Source organism: Suricata suricatta, chromosome 9, assembly GCF_006229205.1.
Source record: "Suricata suricatta isolate VVHF042 chromosome 9, meerkat_22Aug2017_6uvM2_HiC, whole genome shotgun sequence".
Lineage (NCBI taxonomy): Eukaryota > Metazoa > Chordata > Mammalia > Carnivora > Herpestidae > Suricata > Suricata suricatta.
The window spans coordinates 20,368,181-20,391,715 of record NC_043708.1 but is presented as its reverse complement, the minus strand read 5'-3'; the positions used below and the strand labels follow the sequence as shown (position 1 = coordinate 20,391,715).

Below are 23,535 nucleotides of genomic sequence, written 5' to 3'. Positions count from 1 at the left end.
CACAGTCAACTGATAAATAACAAGGGGCAATGCCCTAAGTTCTAACTTTGATCCTTCCCAGGAAGAGATGACAGACTGGCTATAAAATGAACCTTTTAGGCAAGCATGTTCTCCCAACATCCACTTCTTCCTTTGCTTTCTCCACATAGCCTCCAAGTTTTAGCTACCATGAAGTGGAAAACTTAATTTTTTTAGACATGCAGTGGTTGAAAGATGGTCAACTAGAGGCGGACGGGGAAATCACAGAAGCCCAAGCTGGCTCTGGTTTCACACTGGAGGACCCAGAATGAAGCTCAACTGGCTTCTCTTAAATTCTGAGCACTCAGGTTACTCAGCTTTGTATCTGAATATCTGCAGCTGGGACAACTACAGAGAGGCGGTGCTTAGCAAATATTTGGTGACTCAATGAATAAATTACAACAGGCTGTCAACTGTGGAGGTAAAATAGACTAGTGAACACATCTGCTGAATAAATGGCCTGCGCTATTACAGATGCTCCCCCAGCTCAGACGGACTCATTTTCAGCCTTATGCAAATAGCACCTCTTTAGGATTTTGGATACTTGGTGCATTAGTTAATGGTGGCTGCTGTAACAAACTCAGTGGTTTAAAACAAGAGAACTTGGTTCCCTCCGAGTTCTGGAAGTCAGAAGTCTGAAGTCAAAATCACTAGGCAGAAATCAAAGTCCTTCCTGGCAAGCAAGCTGGGTGGCCAACTTCTACAACTTCTACAAAATGAGTGGCCATGTGGTTCTTTTCAGTTTAATCTGAAAATATAGAAATGGTTTGTCCATCAATTTCTCATTCATCCACTTTGAAAAAATGCCTTTCTTAGTTTATTAGTTTCCAAGCGGCGCTGGGGGAGAAAGCATTCCTTGCCTCTTGGGGGAGGGGGTACTGCCAGCTGTGGCCTCATCACTCTACTCTTCAAGGCCGGAATCTTCAAATCCCTTTCTGCTCTGTCTTTGCATTGCCTTCTTTGTGTGAGCCAAATCTCCCTCTGTCTCCCTTTTATAAGGGATGCGTGTGATTGCATTTAGGGCCCACCCAGATAACAAGGGTTATCTATCAAAATCCTTAACTTTTTCTTTAAGTTTATTTATTTATTTTAAGAGAGAGAGAAGAAGAAAAGAAGAAGAGGAAGAGGAGGAGGAAGGGGAAGAAGAAGAAAGGGAGGGAGGAAGGAAAGGGGCAGAAAGAGAGAATCCCAAGCATGCCCCACACTGTCAACACAGAGTCGGATGCAGGGCTCAAACTCATGAAGCCTGAGATCATGACCTGAGCCCAACCTGCAGGCTTAACCCCCAGGAGCCCCCTAAAATCCTTAACTTCATCACATCTGCAAAGACCCTTTCTTCAAATAAGATAACATTTTCAAGTTCCAGGGAGTGGAGCCTGACATCTTGGGGAGCCATTATTTAGCTGAGCATTTATTACCAAACTGAATATTACACCAAGACAATAGAGCAGGCAGCAGCGACTGCGAGAAACCTCAGACTGTCTCTATCACTATGAGGATGCTTGCTGTGCACGTCTGTGTCATTTTGATGTAATGCCTGCCATTATGTATGGGGTATTACTAACATTGCACAAGTACTCAAACCTTAGGGTTTAAATTCAAATCTGAGCTGCCCAACAGCTATCAGGATGGAACTGTCTATCTTGGGAAAGATGGGCATTCTCTGTGTTGAGAGGGTGGAAGCCTCCTTCCTCTCTAGCTCTACCAACCACTCTGCCTTGTTGTCAAACCCAATCTGTGTAAGGAAATCCCCGAAGGAATTACGCATATGGTTTGGGTAATAGGAGATATTGATGGGTCAAGGCTGAGTATCGGCAGGAGAGTTGGGATTAGAGGCTTGGGTTTATTACCGTTTTCTTTACCATTCTCATGCTCCACACGTGGTTCCTGGGTCCCTAGAATACTGCCTGAGGTAGTATTAAAGGCTGGCCCTAAACATGGTCTATTCCCCCTTCTGGCCCACACACTGAGCCTCAAGTCTGCTGTGAATCCAGTCTGCAGGCTCCCCCTGAGGCAGAGAGCTCCACCACATAGAAGGCTGAGTTAAATCTTCATATGTGGAAACATATGGAATTGTTTTCTGAACAGTTTTCAAGGTAACATAATGCTTTCAACACATTTGAAAATTGTCATTTCTTGATTTGTTCTCTATTAACATCAGTATATCCCATATCCTTACTACAATGCAGACCTGGGAGAAGGGTAAGGCACTCTCTTTGGGTGCAAAATTTAGGGGGTACCAAAAATATCAGGAATCAAGTAACATTTTAAATGCATTATTTTAAAAATATCACATGAGCAGATTACGGCCCACAGACTAGCCAGCTATTTGTATAAATAAAATTTTATTGGAACTAGGGCCAGGATTAGGGTAAGGCCAGTGAGGCAGTCATGCAAGTATTGGTTGAATCTTATTTTTCAAAATACTGATACATTGCTCATCAAGGATTCTTTTGCATTATTTTCATTTTTTAAATAATTGTGGTTTTCTAAATGAAATTTTTATTAAACAAATTTTCGGGGCACCTTGGTGGCTCAGTCAGTTATGCATCCGACTTCAGCTTAGGTCATGACGTCACGGTTTGTGAATCCCAGCCCTGCATTGGGCTGTCGGCTGTCAGCACAATGCCCACTTCGGATTCCCTGCCCCTTCTCTCTCTACCCCTTCATGCTTTCTCTTTCTCTCAAAAATAAACAGACGTTAAACAAATCTTTCTAACCTAATTTTTTCCCAAGACAACCATTTTTCTTCAAGACAACAGTGACACTTTAGCGTGGCACAGAAGTGCTTTCTGTCATTTGTCACAGAGAATATTAAAAAGATCTATTTAAGAATCAAGATTTAATAAAATTCAATGAAATTAATAATTTTTACTACGTTGCAAGGATATTATGTTGAAATTGACTTTTTTGTTTTAGTATGAGTACATGGTGGCCAGAAGTTTTACTCACCATTACTTTTGTACCATCAATGCAAATTCCAATGCAGTAAAAGGGGAATCTTAGAATTATGATGAAAATAATTTGACCCCACGGGCACATTGAGAGACTTACGGGCAATTCCAGGGATCTACAAACCACACTTTGAGAACCGCTGCTTTAAAAGATAAGGTTTTAACAATATGTCAAAAGCACTATCAATGACCAGCTAAGATCCTTAGTCAGATGGAGGCAATGTAATTATGACTAACCCCAGAGTTAGTTTTGCAAAAGTAAGTGAAGAGCTGAAGCAAGCTGGCCATCTATGCAACCATCATATACATAATTCTGAACCACCAAGAAATCTTTGAAGCTAAAGGTAAGGTATGAACAAAGCGGGAACAAACCTGAATGCCATGAACACAGTCAACGACCTGAAAGCAGGGGCATTTTTTGGGCGAGTGAGCAGAGAAACACCGCTGCACCAACTGCCAGCCTCGCGGGAATGAGGGGGCAGAGGAAACCATAGCAGGAGCAGGAAGATGGAGGCAAACAGGTCACAGTGCATCCCCTGACCGTTCCAAGATCCTGGGGCCAGCCTGCCTGGTCTTGAAGCTCTCCCCTGCCACCTGCCAGCCTACAACCTTGGGCAAATTCCGAAACCCTACCTGTGTCAGTCTCCTTGTGTCCAACGTAAATATAATATTAATGCTTTTCTCATATGATTGTTGTGAGAGGTACACGAGATGACGCAGTCAAAGCACTGAGCACGGTGCCCAAAAAAAATAGTATTCGGTACATATATCCTATTAAAAATAAGGAACGTACTTCTGTACTGATTCGCTCCCCAATGTTGGGTAATCTTCCCCACATGTATAAATGCTTAATCAGCCCACTGTTTTGCCAGCATTAGGTGTTCAGTAGAGGTTACTTCCTCCCAACAGTGAGACTGGGAAGCCTGTTTGGACCTGTCATTTCATCCCTGCTGCTCTGAGTGTCATGGCTCACTACCAATGATTCACTGAGAAATCTGACGTTTAAATGTGAAAAAGTATATATAACATGCAAATTGTTATATAAAAATGGAAGTTGTAAGTGCTTATTATACAGTAGAATTATGTTTTATGTTTTCTTACGATTGTTTCCTTGGTGCTGAAAACATGTTTGAAAACAAAAAGAATTGTTTTTAAAAATTAAAACTAGCAAAACATTTAAGCCACTGATAAAAATATCAGCCATGCTTTTTTTCTAGTAGGTCTCTATGGTAGGCAACATAATGCACCCCCGTCTAGAGATATCCCCAGAACCTGGGTTATCCTGCTGGGCCCAAAGTAGTCATAGGGTCCTTTCACTAAAGTGGAAGAGATGAGCAGATGTCAGTCAGCGAGAGATGTGACTACAGAGAGCTGCGACACTGCTGGCGCTGGAGACAGAGGAAGGCGCCAGGGGCCAAGGAATGTGGGCAGCACCCAAAAGTTAGAAAGGCAAGGAAACAGAGTCTTCCCCAGAACCCCCTGGGAGGAATGCAGCCTTGCCAACACCTTGAAGGAGTGACACCCAGTTGGACTTCTGAATTACAGAAATGTAAGATAATAAAGTTATGTTGTTTAAACCATTAAGTTATGCAGCAAATGGAAAACTAAGAGAGTCACAAAGGGTATCCAGTCAGTGCCGGTACGCTTTGTACACAAGCCAATAAGCAGCCAGGTCACCAGCGGGGAATAACAACTCCTGTGGCCCCCAGGGCAGCTTCTGGCTGTTTAAATGCCACAAAATAAGAGAATGATCTTTAACGGCAGTCCCTACCCCTGAAGATTTAGATTCAACAGGCCTGGGACACGAGAATATCCATTTTTACTGGTGACTTTGTTAGAAATTGATGGTGGTCCATGCTCTGAGAGACATTCACTTCTGCTTGGAAGGAGCTTATAATTTAGGCGCTGAGTAAATACAATTCCAGTACCTAATAGGCAGATAAATATTCATACTTCCAAAGACAAGTTAACAGCCAGGGAAGAGTGTAAAAAGCGAGAAATGGCCCAGACACGTAAATCCTTCCACAGGCCTTGTGAACAAAAACTAGCCGTGGGTGGCCAGATGAGGTCTCCGCCAGTGCCTCCCGGCCCGCGGCCGGTGCCTGACGGCTCCGGGAACCCGGCAGCCTGCGGCCCCGCGCGCCTCTCCCCGGTGGGCACAGGCCTCCGTCAGAGCCCTTCGCAGCTGCCCACCTGTCTCCCTCGTTTCCTTAGGAGGTGGTGCCGTGCTGGCCCAGGGTGTGTCATCTTCAAATTGAACCCAGTTGCTGATGGCCGAGGCCAGGTCAGGTGGGGGCTGCGCGGGGCTCCCAGGAGGGGAGGCAGCTTCGGAGATAAGGCCCAGCTTTTCAGAGGAGTCATCCTGCTCCGAGTGGGAAAGTTCCTGAGAGCCTCCATGCGCCACACGGTTCTCCCCGGAGGAGCTGTCAGACCGGCCTGAGTAAGACGACAGTCCCGGGAGGTGCTCTTCGGTGCCCCCTGAAACAGATACCAGACACTGCCATCAATCATGCGGGGAAGGCCACTCTTCAAAGCTGCTCATGGAGGAAAAGCCAAGGATAGGTGAGGGGTGATCACAAGACTCACCACTCCGGTGGGTGAGGGTGAAGAAACAGCCATGCCCATCTGTCTCTTAGCCCAAGGAGTGTTTTCCTAGTAATGTGTACAAAGGATAACCCTGCGTGTTCACGGTCAGTATCCAGGCAGGCTGAGGCTGAGTAAGACCGGGAGCCTCACTCTCTGTTCTGACCCCAGACCCTATTCCAGTACATGGTGGTCACGAACAAGAATGTTTACAGAGGCCAAACGGAGTCGAATGAGAAAGGCAAAGGGACACAGGCACTGGTAGAGACTTAGGCTGAACAAGAATGCATCTGTCTGGACTGAACACATTCAAACTCAAACTTTAACCTTTGTGCAGTTCAAACTCCACATGTCCGCAGACCTCCAGGTGCAAACTCTGTACCGAGACCAGCTGAATGCAGCCCAGAGGCTCCTCCCCTAGCTTTCTAGCACTTTATTGGTCCAGGAGCACTCAACAGTCTTCAAAAACATTTTTTTTTCTTAAAGAACTATGTCCTAATTGCGGTGGTAGTTGTACAAATCTACACATGTGTTAAAGTTTATCAACTGTGTACCAAAAGTAGTCAAGCTTTACTACATGAAAACTTTTTTAAAAATCAGCAAATAACTAACTTTATTCTCCCATCATTAGCCAAACAAACTAGTCCATCTGCATATAACCAAACCCTTTAGACTAGTGCTGCCCAGTAGAAAGAAAAAGTGAACCACATATGTAATTTAAAAATTTTTAGTAACTACATTTAAAAAAAAAGCAAAAAGAGAGGTTAACTACTTTTACTAATATAAATTTCAACTCTATGCATTGAAAATGTATAATTCTAACATGTCACTTATGTAGAAGTTATTAATGAAGTATTTTACTTTCACTAGGTCTTCAAAGACATTTCAATTCAGACTTGCTGCATTTCAAGGACTCAAGAGCCACATGGCCCCATCCTGGAACGCACCTGTACACTCACACTTTGCAGGCACCGTAAGTGAACCTGGGCTGATAGCAGTTGGTGGCAGTAGCTTCAGTGGAACAGAATTGGCGGACAAGGCTCTGCAAGTATCTCCTGACCCCTACCTTGACCTTCAACCTGGAGCACCAGTTCCCTGGAAGTCATTTAGCTATCTGTATCGTGATCATGGATGACAATTAACTGAGCTCTCTCCATGTGCCAGGCACTGGTCAATGTCCTTTCCATATATTAATTTACTTAACTCTCACAGTCACGCTCAGGAAGAGACTGTGATTACCCCTACTGCTCAGATCAACTAGCGCTCAGAGAGGTTTAATAAACAATCTACCTGAGGGCGCGTCACTTATTTGTGACAGAGCCAGGATTTGAGCCCAAGCAATCTGGCTCTAGAGCCTGTCACTCTTCACAACTACGCTTCAGAAACTGAGGAAGTCCAAGTTGCTGCTGGGAGTAACACCCTAAAAGGTCAAGTGTAAAGTAGTTTGTGAATATGAAGTTTATGCTCCTTGGAAGAAAGCAGCCAGTACTTGTGCTGTTTCCAGCCCCTTTTGTTTGGGATTCTAAGGTTCCTAAAGTGCTTCCCCAGGCTTCTAAGTGGGAGAATGTGTACCTTACAAAAATGACACACTGGCTTATTTTTACATATTAAGGTCCCACCCAAAGAATGATGAAGTAGAAGTCACTGTAAACAATATGGTTCTTTGCTAGTCTTTTCATTTAAGGAATGAAAGTGCTCCTTACCCTCAGAAGGGACAGGAAAGACTGTCTCCTCGTTGAAGGAGACCCACTCTGACTGGTGGGTAGCGATCACATGGTCCAAGGTCGTCATGCTAGGAAGGCACTGGTCATCTTCACACTGATGGCCTCAGGCAGACCCCAGAGCAATGTCTGGGGTGGGGTCTGGTAGCACGCTGGACGCTGGACGTGGGCCTCAGCTCTGTTAGGAAGGTCTTGTACAGAGCGGCACTCAGAAGAACACAGATCGGCCCCTTCTAGTCTTTGGCTAAACTGCCAAGCAGAAATCTGTTTTAAAAAAAACCAGTAAAAGTTAAAAAGGACAACTATCACCTCATATCCAATCCACATAGATCCAGGGTTTTCAACATTGTCCACAGAGGGGTCTGGGAGTTTCCAACTTGTATTCCTTCTCTTTGCCCTATCTTGTCCCCACTTCTTGTACAAGTAAAACCTTGGTTTGCGAGCATAATCTGTTCCAGAAACATGCTTGTAATCCAAAGAACTTTTCTATCAAAGTGAATTTCAAGAACCACTGGCTCAAGTGTGATCATAAGATGTTTGGCATCACATACTACTCGTATTACAAGACATCATTTGTTTATCAAGTTAAAATTTATTAGAAATGTTTCCTCCTCTTGCAGAACACTCACAGAACAAGTTACTCACAATCCAAGGTCTTACTGTATCTGCCTTTAGCATCAAGATCTCTGTATATGACTTCATATCAGACTTGTAAATAATCATGCAAATTTTAGCAATCAGATTCCCAAATTTCCCCAATTATTATATTTTGGAAATATTATTTATGGAAATATTTATTATATTATTTATAATATAATACCATTATGGTAAAACAAAAATTAAAAATGTTCAAAGTACTTTCACTTTTTTTTTACTAGGCGGTAAAATAAAAGCCTGTTCTTTCCTATTAAATCAATGCAGTTTCTTGCCTTAGGCAGGTAGTTTTTTGCAAGCCTGATTTAAATTCTTGGCAGAAACCCAACCATCTCCAGATGGTACCTCCAAGTATGGCTTACCAATCAAGAAAAACAGAAATGGAGTCATCTTTTTCATTTGGAGTAAAGGGGGAGGGAATATTTGCTTTAGTGAAAAATGTGAGTTAAAGAGGCATATTTTCAGTCTAGCTCATTTTCAATCTACTATGAAATAGCACACAAAAGCCTAGTCTTTACTTACATTGCAATCATGTTCAATGTATATAGGATACTTAACAGACTTAATTCTGTTTGTACGATTAATGTCCATTTGCAACTTGGACCTAGCTCTTGCTCTTATAATAAATTAATAAAATCTGAATTAATGCAAAATTAATGTGTTTCCACAAAAGAGCTACCATCTGCCCTGAACACTATCCACTCTTATTAATGGAATGCTAACGATATTGATTTTAGTCTAGAACAATTTAACTCATAGTTTTCTGACTGGTGTATAATAAAAAGAACATGTGGAGGAAATTTTAGTGTAGATTATTATCTGCTGTAAATCATCTATGCTGGGCTTAATCTGAATAGAAACATGTAATAATTTTTGCCTTTTTTGGCAACTGAAATAGTTTTGCTGTACAATACTCCCTAAAAATAACTGCTTGCAGACATTTATGATTTTCAGAAACATATTTTCATACCATACTTCATTTGATTTGATAAGCATTTTAGTTGAGTAAGACATGTAGCTATAATTCCTTTACAGATGAAGAAATTTGGGGTGAGAGGAGTGATTTATCCAAGTTTCATTGTTTCCAGGCCCTTGTTTGGTACCCTAAGAGATTACCTCCAGACTTTCAAGTGGAAGAATTCACACACCCCAGGACAGTGACAAATGGACTCTTTTTTTTTTTCTCCATGATAAGATCCCATCCACTGAATAATCAACTGGAGGTCACAACAAGCAGGTGTGGTAGATGCACCAAGCTATCAAAGGCACCCTTAAACATAGGTCTTCTGGTGCCAAAACACTCTGATCTTTGGGTCACAGCCACAAAAATAGTACTGGAATATACGCAGACTATCACCCAACTAAAGCACTTTACAAACATCAATTGCAACCATAATGAACCATAATGAAACGATCAGTTGAATTCTCCATGTGGAAATCTGCCAAGGCATCCCAGATGCTCAGAGAATGGAAAGCCTGAAAATCTCTAAGTCCCTTTCCCAAGATTCTCACCAACCACAAGACCAGACTTGTGCAAACAGCCTGGAGAGTGCAATGCTCCAACCCTAGATCTCACCAGAAAACCACACAGAAGCCCAAAGACCTTAAGCGCTGACGCCAGTGGGCTTCTCCCATAAAGCCTTTCTCAAGTGCCATCAGACATCAGTGTCACTAGGTGTGATAATGGCTGCAGGCCATAATAAGACAGCAAAATTGAAGAGTCAGACTCTTCCTCTCCCAACAACAGCAGTATGTAAACCAGATCCAACAGCAACAAAAAAGCCACAATACAAATTCATGTGCTGACACATGCAGCGTCATAGTTCAATAGGAAAACATCCTCCTGACCCTGTGATGATGAATCCAGCAAATTCACAGATGAGTGTGCGTGGGGATGGGACAAGGGAAGAGGAGAAGGAAAAAGATGAGGGTAATGGGAAAAAATACCTAGAAATTGTAGAACTCAAAGGTTTTAAAGACCAACAATCCAGCTCTCAAGTTCACAGATGAGTCAACTGAGGTCCAAGGAAATCAAATGTAGCAACAGAGAATGAGAGCATGGGCCTGGATTTGAAACCTCTACAGCCTTTAAGACTCATTTGACCCCTGTACAGCAGGAATAACAAAACTCACTTCATAATTTTAAGAATTAAGAGATAATACATACTGAGTGCTTAGTACTGGGAGGAAAGAACCCGCTGTAACAATGACAATGATAATAGCAGGTGACCTTACAGAGGACTTACTATATGCCTGCCAGATCCCATTCCAAACACCGTATAAATGTCAGCCCTAGCCACTGCTCTTGTTAAACTACTTGCCAGAAGTTACACAGCTCGTTAGTGGGACTAGAATGCAAATTCATGAAACCGCCCTTTCTCTCATTTACACATTCTGGTTTAGCCATTTCTCTTTTCAATCATTTTCAGATCAGTTCTCCCAGATGTTAGGTAGAGTCAAGCACTCAGCCTCCTCTTTAGAGATACGGCACACTTTGGCTGAGGAACCGAGACCACTACTCAGGAAGTGTGAATGAAAGAAGAGTCCCAAAGATTTATCTTGCCCTTCCTTAGCTTGTCCATCTTAGATCCAGATACAGGGTGGTTATAGACAATAAGGAGTCCCAAGAAAGCCTGGTGGAACAAATTCGTTACCGGGAACACTGTATGAAAACCCTGTGAAATGGATTCTAGGTACCTGTCATGAAACAGCCGCATCTAATAAGTCATGAGATGCTAGACCTTGCAGAGTGCTGTGCTAACAGCTAGAAACCACAAAGAAACCCAATAATTGTGAGGGTAAGTTCACACTGGAACTGGTTGCTCTATAAAAACCTCACCCCATTTTTAGAATGTGAATCATAAAGTTAGGCTGAAAATTGCCACAAATGGGTCGTGACTCAGTATCGGCAGCAGGACTGACCAAGAGAGACTACAAGTTTCCCTGCAGTCTCTGGCTTGCCACTTCAGAAAGCAGCTTCTTTCCCAACATCCCCTACACACTAAATCCGGGGCTGGTGAACAGCTGGCTGATAAGATGGGCATCACAGAAGTAGATCTGTCTTGTGCCAATCCTCTGATACACATTCGTGAGTCCTACGTGTTTGGAAATGTACTAAGCACCCTTTGAGAGAATGACCCACAAGCAGCTCGCAATCTAACTAGAGACACAGAAGAGCAAACACAACAAATCCAGGGATAATCCTGCTGGAGGACACACCAAAAATGCTGGTTAGCCATTGAGAGATCTGTAAGGGCTGGAGCCATAAAGAACTGAGCAGATTTCTTGCATTTGAAGGACAACCTTGGTTCTGGACCACCAGAAGGGAAGAGTAAGGATATTTGAGGGCTTCCTTGGGATAGAGGATCAGCAGTAAGCAAAGTTTGAGAGTCAGACCATTTTGGGCTTGTTTCTAGGTGGGTGAAGAGGTCAGTCTGATGAGAGCTAAGGTGTTTACTGGGGAAATGTGGGGAGAGAGGACTGGTAGCCTTAACAGCTGAGAAGAGTTCAGTGGGAAATGGTAAGCTGCCACAGGTTTGGGTGGAGAGTGACCAAAGAAATGTACCTATAGGAGATGAATGCTCTTTGGACGACACTGACAAGGAGCTTGGAGATGAAAGTTATTGGTCACAACAGGACCTCAGTGTGCCTGGCAAAGCCAGGAGGCAACATCATCAGAAACATGTACTGAGTTCTCTGTGTTGGGCCCATTTTAGGGCCTGAAAGCATATGGCAGGGGGGTATGGCGGCAACATAAAACAATAACACAGTAGGCTCTCTAACCTATTATGACAGGGTGATCCCTCAAAACAATGACAGCAGAGTGTAAAGGTATTAAGAGACTACTTAGTAGGTAATCATGAGCTACACCTTAAAATGGAAGGGAGGGCTCTGAGCAAAAGAGCAGAGGGGCAAAGGCATTTTAGGACTGGTATGTAGAGTGGACAGTGAGTTACGTTCTGTTTACAGGAGATGGTAGGAGTGGTGTTGAGAGCACTGGAAAAGGAGGAGCTGGAATAAAGACAGTTCTCAATTTCAGAATGAGTTGAACCATGAGAAACTACCCTTCCCATTCCCACTGCCAATGCCTTGATTCAGCCCCTTATTGTCTCTCATCCAGATAATCACCAGTCTCTTACCTGTCTCCCTGCCTTCATGGTCACACCCTTCCAACTTATTACCCAATGCATTAGGCCAGAGTGCTTTTCCTTAAACCTAAAATGCCCATGCCATGGTTCTGCTTCCAAACTCCTCAGTGGCCCTCAGCCACAGACTCCTTTCCTCCTTATGTTAGCCGGAGGTGGTTTCTTGGTTGCTTACAAGCAAGAACTCTGATATATGGTACCCTTCCCTGACTCCCACTAATTCCACTTGTCCCTTATCTTCTATGTGTTGATGGTATCTTACTTATACTAATTTACCAAATTATAATGAAATTACTTGCTAATGTGGGTCTCATGCCAATTAGCCGTAAGCTCCCTGGAAAACGGGACTGGATTATCTTGTTGTTGATGTCTTCAATTCTTCGAATAGGGTCTTGCATTTATTAAATGTTGAGTAAATGGTGGAGTTAGAGAATGAACAAATTAACTTGTTTAGTCACTCGTCAGGGTTTTGAGCAAGCAAATGTTTTAGTAAGGTTAATTCAAACTCTCTACATAAGATAGCTTGAGGAACAGTCTAGATATAAGGAAACATGTACAACCCCTTTTCCTTTTGATCTAAAACTGTGCTTTCCAATTTAGGGAACACCTGGGTGGCTCAGTCAGTTGAGTATCTGACTCTTGATTTCGGCTCAAGTCATGATCTCATAGTTTGTGGGTTCGGGCCTCACGTCAGTGTCTGCCCTGGCAGTGCAAAAAAGCCTGCTTGGAGTTCTCTCTCTTCCCTTCCCCTGGTCACACACTCTCTCAAAAAGAATAAACATTAAATCAATCAATCAATCAATCAATCAATCTGTATTATACAATTTCAATACAGTAGCCACTAGATATAAAGTAAGTATTGACACATGGGCAGTCTAAATTGAGTTGTTCTTTGACAAGGATGTCCACTCTCACCGCTGTTATTCAACATGGTGCTGGGAGTCCTAGCCTCAGCAATCAGATAACACAAAGAAGTAAAAGGCATCCAAATTGGCAAGGAGGAAGTCAAACTTTCACTCTACACAGATGACATGATACTCTATGTGGAAAACCCAAAAGACTCCACAAAAAAACTGCTAAAACTGATTCATGAATTTAGCAAAGTCACAGGATATAAAATCAATGTACAGAAATCGACTGTATTCCCATACACCAATAATGAAGCGGCAGAAAGAGAAATCAAGGAATTGATCCCATTTACAATTGCACCAAAAACCATAAAATACCTAGGAATAAACCTAACCAAGGAGGTGAAAAATCTATACACTGAAAACTATAGAAAGCTTAAGAAAGAAATTGAAGAAGACACCAAAAAATGGAAAAACATTCCATGTTCATGGATTGGAAGAATAAATACTGTTAAAATGTCAATACCACCCAAAGGCATCTATAGATTCAATGCAATCCCTATCAAAATAACATCAGCATTCTTCACAAAGCTAGAACAAACCAGAAAAGACCCTAAATAGCCAAAGCAATTCTGAAAAAGAAAACAAGCAGAGGCATCACAATTCAGAAATGGACCCACAAATGTATGGCCAACTAATCTTTGACAAAGCAGGAAAGAATATCCAATGGAAAAAAGAGTTTCTTCAGCAAATGGTCCTGGGAAAACCGGACAGTGACAGGCAAAAGAATGAACCTGGACAACTTTCTTACACCATACACAAAAATAAACTCAAAATGGATGAAAGACCTAAATGCAAAACAGGAAGCCATCAAAATCCTAGAGGAGAAAACAGGCAGTAACCTCTTTGACCTCTGCTGCAGCAACTTCTTACTTGACATGTCTTTGAAGGCAAGGGAAATGAAAGCAAAACTGAACTATTGGGCCCTCATCAAGATAAAAAGCTTTTGCACAGCAAAGGAAACAATCAGCAAAACTAAAAGGCAACCAAGAGAATGGGAGAAGATATTTCCAAATGACATATGAGATAAAGGGTTAGTATCCAAAATCCATAAAGAAATGATCAAACTCCACACCCCCAAAACAAATAACCCAGTGAAGAAATGGGCAAAAAACATGAATAGATACTTTTCCAAAGAAGACATCTTTGGCCAAAAGACACATAAAAAAATGCTTAACAGAACTCATCACAGAAATACAAATGAAAATCACAATGAGATACCATCTCACACCTGTCAGAATGAATAAAATTAACAACTCAGGCAACAACAGATATTGGTGATGATGCAGAGAAAGAGGAAGCCTTTTGCACTGCTAATGGGAATGCAAACTAGTACAGCCACTCTGGAAAACAGTATGGAGGTTCCTCAAAAAATTAAAAATAGAATTACTCTACAACCCAGCAATTGCACTACTAGGTATTTATCCAAAGGATATAAGAGTGCTAATTTGAAGAGGCACATGCACCCCAATGTTTATAGCAGCACTATCAACAATAGTCAAAGTATGGAAAGGGCCCAAATGGATGAATGGATAAAGCTGATGTGTGTGTGTGTGTGTGTGTGTGTATACACACATACACACATATATATGTATCCACACACACACACACACACACACACACACACACACACATATATACATACAATGGAATATTACTTGGCAATAAAAAAGAATGAAATCTTGCCATTTGCAACAACACAGATGGAACTAGAGTGTACTATGCAAAGCGAAATAAGTCAGATAAAAATAAGATTTCACTCATATGTAGAATTTAACAAAACAGATGAACAGAAGGGAAGCAAAAATGAGAGGAAGACAAACTATAAGAGACTCTTAAAATACAGAGAATAAACTGAGGGTTCCTGGTGGGGTCTTGGGTGGGTGGATGGGCTAAATGGGTGATGGGCATTAAGGAGGGCACTTGTTGGGATGAGCATTAGGTATTATATGTAAGTGATGAATTACTAAATTATAATAAATAAATAAAATAATGATTTCTGAAATCATTATTACACTAATGTTAACTTTGATTTAAATTTTAAAAAAATAATAGAGTTCTTTTTGTATAAAATATATACCAGATTTCAAAGAGTAAAAAAATGTATAAAATACCTACTTAATAATTTGTATATTAATTACATGTTGAAAATAGATATACCAGGTCCAAAAGAATATATTGTTAACATTAATTTCACCTGTTTAACATTTTTTAAGTGGGGACAACTAGAAAAGTTTGTACTACATTTCTGTTGAACGGCATGGTTCTAAAATAATCAATCCATTCTTTATTTCATCTTTGTTTTTGACGAATATTTTTCAGTAGACATAGAATTTGAGGTAGACTTTTCTTCAGTATTTTATCTTTGCTCTCTATAGTTTCTTTTATTTTTATTTTTTTAATGCTTATTTATTTTTGACAGAGAGACAGAGTGTGAGCAGGGAAGGGGCAGAAAGAGAGGGAGACACAGAATTCGAAGCAGACTCCAGGCTCCAAGCTGTCCTCACAAAGCCTGATGAGAGGCTCGAACCCACAAACTACAACACCAAGAGCTCAGCCAAAGCTGGACACTTAACCAACTGAGCCACCCAGGAGCCCCTGGTCCGTAGTATTTCTGATGAGGAGATGACTTTGATTCTTATTTTGCTGTTATATCTCATTTCTCTAACTCCTTTTGAGATTTCTCTCTTTCCCTTTGGTTGTCAGCAATTATCTATGGTATGTGTAGATATTGTTTTCTTAGAACTTATCCCAATTTAAAGTTTGTCTACTATCTTGAATCTGTATGTCATTTTTTTTTTTTGGTAATATTTGGAAAAATTCAGTCACTATTTCCTTATATACGTTTTTCTGCCATCTTTCCTATCTCCTCTCCTACTGATCTGTTTTCAAGCTTATCGATTCTTCTATCATCTTCCATTTCCTGTGAAACTCATACTGTGAATTTTTCATCTGTTATTCAACTTTTCTATTTTAAAATAGATTCATTAGATTAGATTCATCAGATTCTTTTATAGTTTCCATTTCTCTGCTAAGATGTCCTATATATTCACTTGTTACAACAATATTTCCCTTTAGTTTTTGAATATATTTATTAAACTTCCTTTACAGACTTTGTCTGCCAAATCCAACATCTGGCCCATTTGGGGATTAGTTTCTGTTGACCGTTTTTTGGTTTTGTTTTGTTTTTGACTATGGGTAATATTTACCTATTTCTTTGCATGTCTACTAATTGTTGATGATAAACAGAAGACATTCTGAATTTGAAGACAACTTTGCAGACTTGATTTTTGCCAGAAGTCAAACTGCTTGCTCATGTTCCTTTTGTATGTGCTTGGTCTTCCACATTGTATGGATTGGTGAAAAGCCAAAGACGTCTCCTTACCTCCTCTAACTGCAGATCTCAGCTTTCAAACTCAATCCCCACGGCAGATTTTGACAGCCCCAGACTTTGTTAGGGTGGGTTTAGAGTAGGTCTGACTCTAGAGCAGCAGCTAGCAAACTACAGCCATGACCTGTGTCTTTTCTTGTAAATAAAATTATATTGAGACAAAACCATGCCCATTCATTGACATACTGTCTATGGCTGCTTTTGCTCTATTAATAGTAAAACTGAGTAGTTACAACAGATGCTGTATAGCTTACAGGATCTAAAACAATTACTATCAGGGTGCCTGGGTGGCTCAGTCAGTTAAGTGTCTGACTTCGGCTCAGGTCATGATCTCACAGTGTGTGGGTTCAAGCCCCGCATCGGCCTCTGTGCTGACAGCTAGCTCAGAGCCTGGAGCCTGTCTTCAGATTCTGTGTCTCCCTCTCTCTCTGACTCTCCCCTACTCACACTCTCTCTCTCTCTCAAAAATAAATAAAACATTAAAAATTTTTAAAAAAATAAAATAATTACTATCTAACTCTATTTAAAAAATTACCAACCTTGCTTGAAAGCAAGGTAAGGTAAGGTTCCTTACCCTAAGACATAGACTTTATCTTTCCTGGATGCTTAGAATATTAATAATGTGTTAAGGAGGGGCTGGAAGCCATTTCTGAACTCACTAAGTTCAGAGAAAAAAGAAAAACTCCTTGTGAGGTAAGGCAGGTTTGCAAGGCCTCCTGTCAGATGGCAACCGATGTCTACCCCCTATTCTATTTTTGCTTGAGCACCAACCCCCAAGGCATCTTGTTGACTGGTATCAGGAGTGACTTGTCCTCTTTATCCTAAAAATATGCTAATTGTACCTTGTGAAGGAACTTATTATAGAAATTTCTTTTGTGTTTATGGGAGCAAATATTACATTTCCTGAGAAATCTGTTTTACTTCCCCTCAGGAAAACAGGCTATTGACCCCTGCCCACAAAGAGCTAACTTTTGCTTTTGCTATGCTGAAAACATTGCCTTGTATTTGAATGTTGAAGATACCTTCCTTCCCCATATAAGCATCTAAATCACCTAAAATCAATCACTATTGATAAAGATTATGATTGAGTCTTCTACCAACCTATGTTCTGGAAAATTTTTACGTACCAAAGAATTTGTCATCAGAAATCACTGTCTAAGGCAATTGCCACTTCTGTTTTATACCCCATACATTTTTTCAATAAATAAAGCTGACTCTCTAGTCAGTGCAGAGATGCCTGCCTGGTGATCAGAAAGAAACCCAAGGCTCTCTCACTCCATCTCGTGTCTACAATGTCCATCCTTCAGGGAACCCTGGACCTGTTAGAGCCAGACTCCGGCGAGGAGATCTTTCCAACATGGCTAGAGTGGACTGCCAATGTCTCTCAATACTGCTTGACCTCTAGTATTTCTGCCCTATTCTCAACCCTGAAGCCATCACGTCTGAGGAATCTCATATGGTTTGTCTGTATGTTTGCACTCCAGCCAGGCCAAGGATTCCCTGGGCACACCAGACACACTTCTGCCCCCCAGTTCCCCAGGCAATTCTCTTTTCTTTAATGCCCTGCCTGGCAGAGTCCAGCTGCTTCGCTGTTCCAGACTCTGATCTCTGTGTCCTGAGCTCAGCAGGACTGCTGTGCTCAGGGCAGACTCCAGCATACGAGGCTGCAGTCAGAAAACTTTCCCCTGGAAGAGAGCCAAGGTGATCATCAGGCTCACCTCACGAGCTTGCTTTCTCACGATTGAAATACTTACTGTGTTTGCTTTTTTTTTAATGTTTTTTATTTATTTTTGAGAGACAGACAGCGTGAGCAGGGGAGGGTCAGAGAGAGAGGGAGATACAAAACCTGAAGCAAGCTCCAGGCTCTGAGCTAGCTGTCAGCACAGAGCCTGACACGGGGCTCAAACCGATGAACCGAGATCATGACCTGAGCTGCAGCTGGATGCTTAACCGACTGAGCCACCCAGGACTCCCTTACTGTTTTCTATTGACCAGTACCTAAAAACAGCAGCCCCCCACAGTTGTCCAGTAGTTTCACGGTTGTTCACTGCACAAGGACTAGTATGTTACCAGTGATAGCCAAAATTGAAAGTCCTCTCCTAAAACATTCCCTTCTGACTTGTAATCATTTTCAACAAGAAAAAAGAAGTCCGGTTCAGATCATCTAAATTAGGGTGATTTTATAGTGATGTCCTGGAAATGTTAACTAGAAGTTTTAGAAAACATTCATAAATCATATGAAAAGGAAAGGAGGCTTTCATGTAGCCCTATGGATGGATTCCATCCCTTCAGAGCTGAGAAACTGTTTTTGTTTTGTTAGAGTGGCCATGGTTTATACTACTGTAACATAATTCTTGTTTGGTTTGCGATCCCACAAGGTGATTTAAATCTGAGGATTTAGCCATCTCCCTCTTTTATCTTCTCTGCCATATATATCCAACAAGACAGCCACTTTGGAAATCTCTGCACCCACTTGTTGGGTTTTGAGGCTACTGGCAAATGCTATCCAGCCATCTGTCTGGGGTTTATGCAGAAACATCTGAAACTAGATCCTAGTGCCAATTCCAACCCCAAAGCATGGCCTCAGCTTTGTTCTGATCAAAGACAGGCATATAAAGGCCAAAAAGAAAAATGGGAAGAAAGGATGAAAAACACTAAGACTGCATAGATTGTATGTATTTCTGTAAAGCTTTCTTCCAAAGCAAGACATTCAGCCAACTTACAGAATGTCTACTATGAACTCGGCTTTTGTAATAAACAATACAAAATAATACTAAACACAGTCTTGTACTCCGAGACCTCTGTCACAGCGGGCTAGAGAAACCACGGTGATTTAATCACAAAGTTAAAGTAACCATGCCACTTGTTTCATAACTTCTCAGAATAAACAGAAGCCCGGAAGGCACAATTACCCAATGGCAAAGACCTATATCAGGTTAAGGAATTGGAACACTGCTTTTCTTCCTTCTTCAAAAGTTTCTACCTTTAGGAGAGAACAGAGTTCATTTTAACAGAATATGAGCACTGGAAAACACACACACACACTTTAATTAGTGGGTGCCTGATGTTCTCAAAAGGAAAAGGTAAGTGGCTTTGGTTATATGCTCTTACTATCTTCTCACCATTTTTTCTTTCATTTTTTCATTTAAATATATTCTTTAAAATTAAAAATAAATGAGGCGCCTTGGTAGCTCAGTTGGTTAGTTGTCCAACTCTTGGTTTCAGCTCAGGTCATGAACTCACAGTTCATGAGTTCAAGCCCGACATCAGGCTCCACACTGTCAGCGAGGAGTCTGCTTGGGATTCATTCTCTCTCCCCTTCCCCCACCTCCAGTACCCTCCTCCCCCCGCCAGCCAACTACCTTCCTGCTCTCTCTCTGCTCCTCTCCCACTTGCTCTCCCAAAATAAATAAATTTAAAAAAATAAAAATACATAAAAATTTTAAAAAAGACCGATCACTCCTCTTCCACTGGAAATTGGTGAATAAAATGAATACCCAAGCCTCAAGTCATTCATAAGAACTCCAAAAGGAATATATGTCATATTTTAACTAATGTCAGTAGGTATCCATGATTCTCCACTATTTCTCTTGCAATCACACACATTATACTTCTCTATCCCGAGATGTCTGTTTTTGTTCCCTCAAAAGTCACATCATTTGTGTATACACATACACATATATACTAATACATATACATATATATTTACATGCATATCCCAATGTTATAAATATCCTATTGTGTAATTTTTCTTCAAAATAAATAATCCTAATCGCTGTGTTATTAAAAAACTCTATGGCTCCAAATTCAGAGTCAAGGATCTAAGTCACACGTGGCCTGAAAAGCAGGTTGTCTCTGATATTTGGTGCATTCCTGAGGGAGTGACCCTGAAGGACATCCCTAGGTGCTTGAACAGTGTGTTACATCCAGAATGTAATGAATAACGCTGACAGGTCACCCTTTACAGTTTGCAGAACACTTTCTGGTACCTCAAACTCTTAGAAGGATCTGGCTTCCTCTATCTTGGTAAACTCATCTTGGCTTACTTTAGTTTCATGTTTGGAATAGGAATACCACTATTTTGCCTGTATGAAAGTAGGACATTGGCGTGGATAATTTCTTTCCATCTACATTTTAGAGCCATAAATCTATCACGTTCGATGTTCCATGAGATCACAAAGGATGTTCCAGCGGTGGCCATATTTTCTAGGCATAACCCTAAGACTTTCCAAGAAGCTAAGCAAAATATTATTATATTTCATTGAAACTAAGATCCTATGGATTGTAAAATGCATTTCATTTTAGATATTATAAAATATTTTAGTATGTATATTATATGTGTGTTTATATATAGATACATTCATATACATACATTTCTTTGATTCAATGATATACACTTTTATTTTTATACCAAATGCCAAAAATTATAATTAGTATCCATTTCCAGGATGCAAAGAACGTCACTAATTATTTCAATTCATTTTTATAATAACCCTGAGGTAAGTAAAGCAAATATTTCCCTCATTTGATAGATATGTGAACTGGCTCCGGACCAGCCTAAGGTCACACAGAGAACCATGACAGAGTTGGGACAGGACCACAAGTCTTCTGACTCTAACTTCTATACTCTTTCCCCTCCACCACATTCTGCGTTTCAGAAAATAGGTATACAGATGTGTTAGCTGAATCCCCAACATCCACTTCTTCTCCTCATCCAGCACCAGAGGATGGATTGTTACTGGTTAAGCCAATCACAAAAATTTCTATTCCTGCTTCCTAGCCTCCCTTGCACCTAGGGATAGCCACGTGACCAAGTTCTGTCCAGTGAGACATAGATGGAGGAATGGTGAGATCTAAAGCTCTGGGTTTCTGTCTTTGCTTTGTCTTGCTTTGTGCTGCATGGCTCAACGAAGGGCACAGATCATGCTCATGCAGACCTGATTCTTCTCTCTTTCTCCTTTTTCCTGACTTGAATATGTGAGATTCAAGTGTGCTGTGTTAACCACACTGCAGCCACAAATGAAAGGGCAAGAGAATCACAGCCACTTGCCCTGATGTCACTGAGCCACTGAGCCAGTATCAATAATCATTTAACTCTGTATGTATTGTTAGATGAAAAAAATGGTTTTGTTTAAACTGTTAAGACCAGGTTTTCTGATACGGGCAGATGAATGCAATTCTAGATTAACCGTGGCAAGCAGAATTCTAAGATGACTCCCATGATCTCCATGTCCTGGTGCAACTCCCATAATTATGTTATGCTGCATGGTAAAAGGGATTTTTAGAGGTTAACCAGTTGCCATTAATATATGGTGACTAAAATCAGAGAGTTTTCTCTGGCTGGTAGCAAAAGAGGTAGTTCAGAGAAGTTCAAAGCATCTGAAGAAGGTTCTCCACTGCTCAGATGGAGATGACCACAGGGAGACCACAATCCTAAAACCAAAAGAAACTGAATCCTGCCAACAACAGGCATAAGCTTGGAGAAGCCTCTGAGTTCCAAGTGAGCTCACAGTGGGCCAACCCTTAATTTCAACCTTGTTTAAATTACTCTGTATAGAGAACCCACCCATCCTGTGCTAGCATCATAGATTAAAAATGGGAGGAAAACTCATTTTAGAGCTCAACATCTTGAGGAATAAAGACTTTTTAAAACAATTTCCCAGTGTGGATAAGGGACTGGACTTCAACTGACATCAATACTAACCCCTAGTAGGGAATAATTTAAAAAATAATACAAAAATAGCCAAAGAACACAAAATTATACATGTAGTATTTTAGAACATATTACATGGGATCTCTCTCTCCAAAAAGTTTAATGTCTTTTTCTGCCTTGCTTACTTAGACTACTGCAAAATTAGCCTGACTTTCCAGAGACATGGGGCAAGGCTGGAGGGGTGATCATTTTTAAAATAAAAAATGAAATAACAATTTTGCATACCCTTCCTTTGAACATCAGGAGGCTAATGAACATTCAACCAGTTTACTGGTGCAGTGATGATAATATCACACCAATGACCCTTCCTAACAAAAGGGATGTCACCATTTTGGAATTTATTAAAAGTTGGCTGAGGGGAGAGTGAGCAAAAAGGAAGGAAAGGAGAAGTAGAACAGGTTGTGGAATCTCCTCTCAAGCTTTTTTTAAAAAATAGGATATTTACTAATTCATCCATCAAATTGTTAGCAAACACTTGCTAGATGTTCAGGATACAAAACAAGATAAATATAGACCAAGATAAGTATAGACCCTGCCTTCAAGGGGATTACATCCAAGAGGGGAAAACAAGGATGAAACAAATGAACTGTAAACACATAAGATATCTGCAAATCAATACAAGGTTAAGACCAGAAATAACAAGGGATCACACTTATTATCTTAAGGTGATATAAGATCTCTCTAAAGAGTTGACATTTAATTACTACTTCAAGGATGAGAAGAAGCCAACTATAGCCAGACAAGAAGTTCAAAGTATTCAAGGTGGAGGGAACCTAAGGCAGAGTCTGAGACAGAAACAAATAAGAAAAAAAAATTGAGAGTGGAATGAACCAGGAGGACAGAAGCCTAAGATTGTGAAGGTGTTTCCTTTTTAGGAGTATGGGTCTTATGAGCCAAATTTAGGCATTTAGATTTTATTCTAAGCACAGTGAGAAGTCAATGAGGGATTTAAAGAAGAAAAATCAAACTTAATTTATCTTTTCAGAAGCTGAATGCAGAACAGATTGGGAGGGGAAAGAGTGGACTGGAGAGAACAATTAAGAGACAGTCACATAGCTGAGATGAAAGATGATGGCGGACGAAACAACTCAAGTGTCCTTCCATGGAGGAATGGAGAAACAAAATGTGGTATCTACACAGGACAGAATATTATCCAGCCTTCAAAAGGAAGGAAATTCTTGGGCCCCTGGGTGGCTCAGACAATTGAGCGTCCAACTTCGGCTCAAGCCATGATCTCATAATTCATGAGTTCATGAGTTCGAGCTCCACGTCAGGTTCACTGCTGCCAGCACAGAGCCCACTACTTCTTCAAAAGACCCCAAATAGCCAAAGTAATATTGAAGAAGAAAACCAAAACGGGAGGCATCACAATCCCAGACTTTAGCCTCTACTACAAAGCTGTCATCATCAAGACAGTATGGTATTGGCACAAAAACAGACACATGGAC

General features: G+C 40.9%; 1 protein-coding gene across 1 annotated transcript in view; it reads right to left on the bottom strand.

Moving 5' to 3' along the window:
- Positions 1 to 23,535, bottom strand: part of STON2 (stonin 2) — a 134,779-nt gene that overhangs the window by 107,915 nt on the left and 3,329 nt on the right. Inside the window, exons 2-3 of the mRNA XM_029950553.1 lie at positions 7,259 to 7,540; positions 5,166 to 5,450 (exon numbers count right to left, since the gene is read on the bottom strand). Coding sequence (XP_029806413.1) covers positions 5,166 to 5,450; positions 7,259 to 7,346 — 373 coding nt within the window. The 5' untranslated portion in view covers positions 7,347 to 7,540. The remainder of the gene's footprint in view (positions 1 to 5,165; positions 5,451 to 7,258; positions 7,541 to 23,535) is intronic.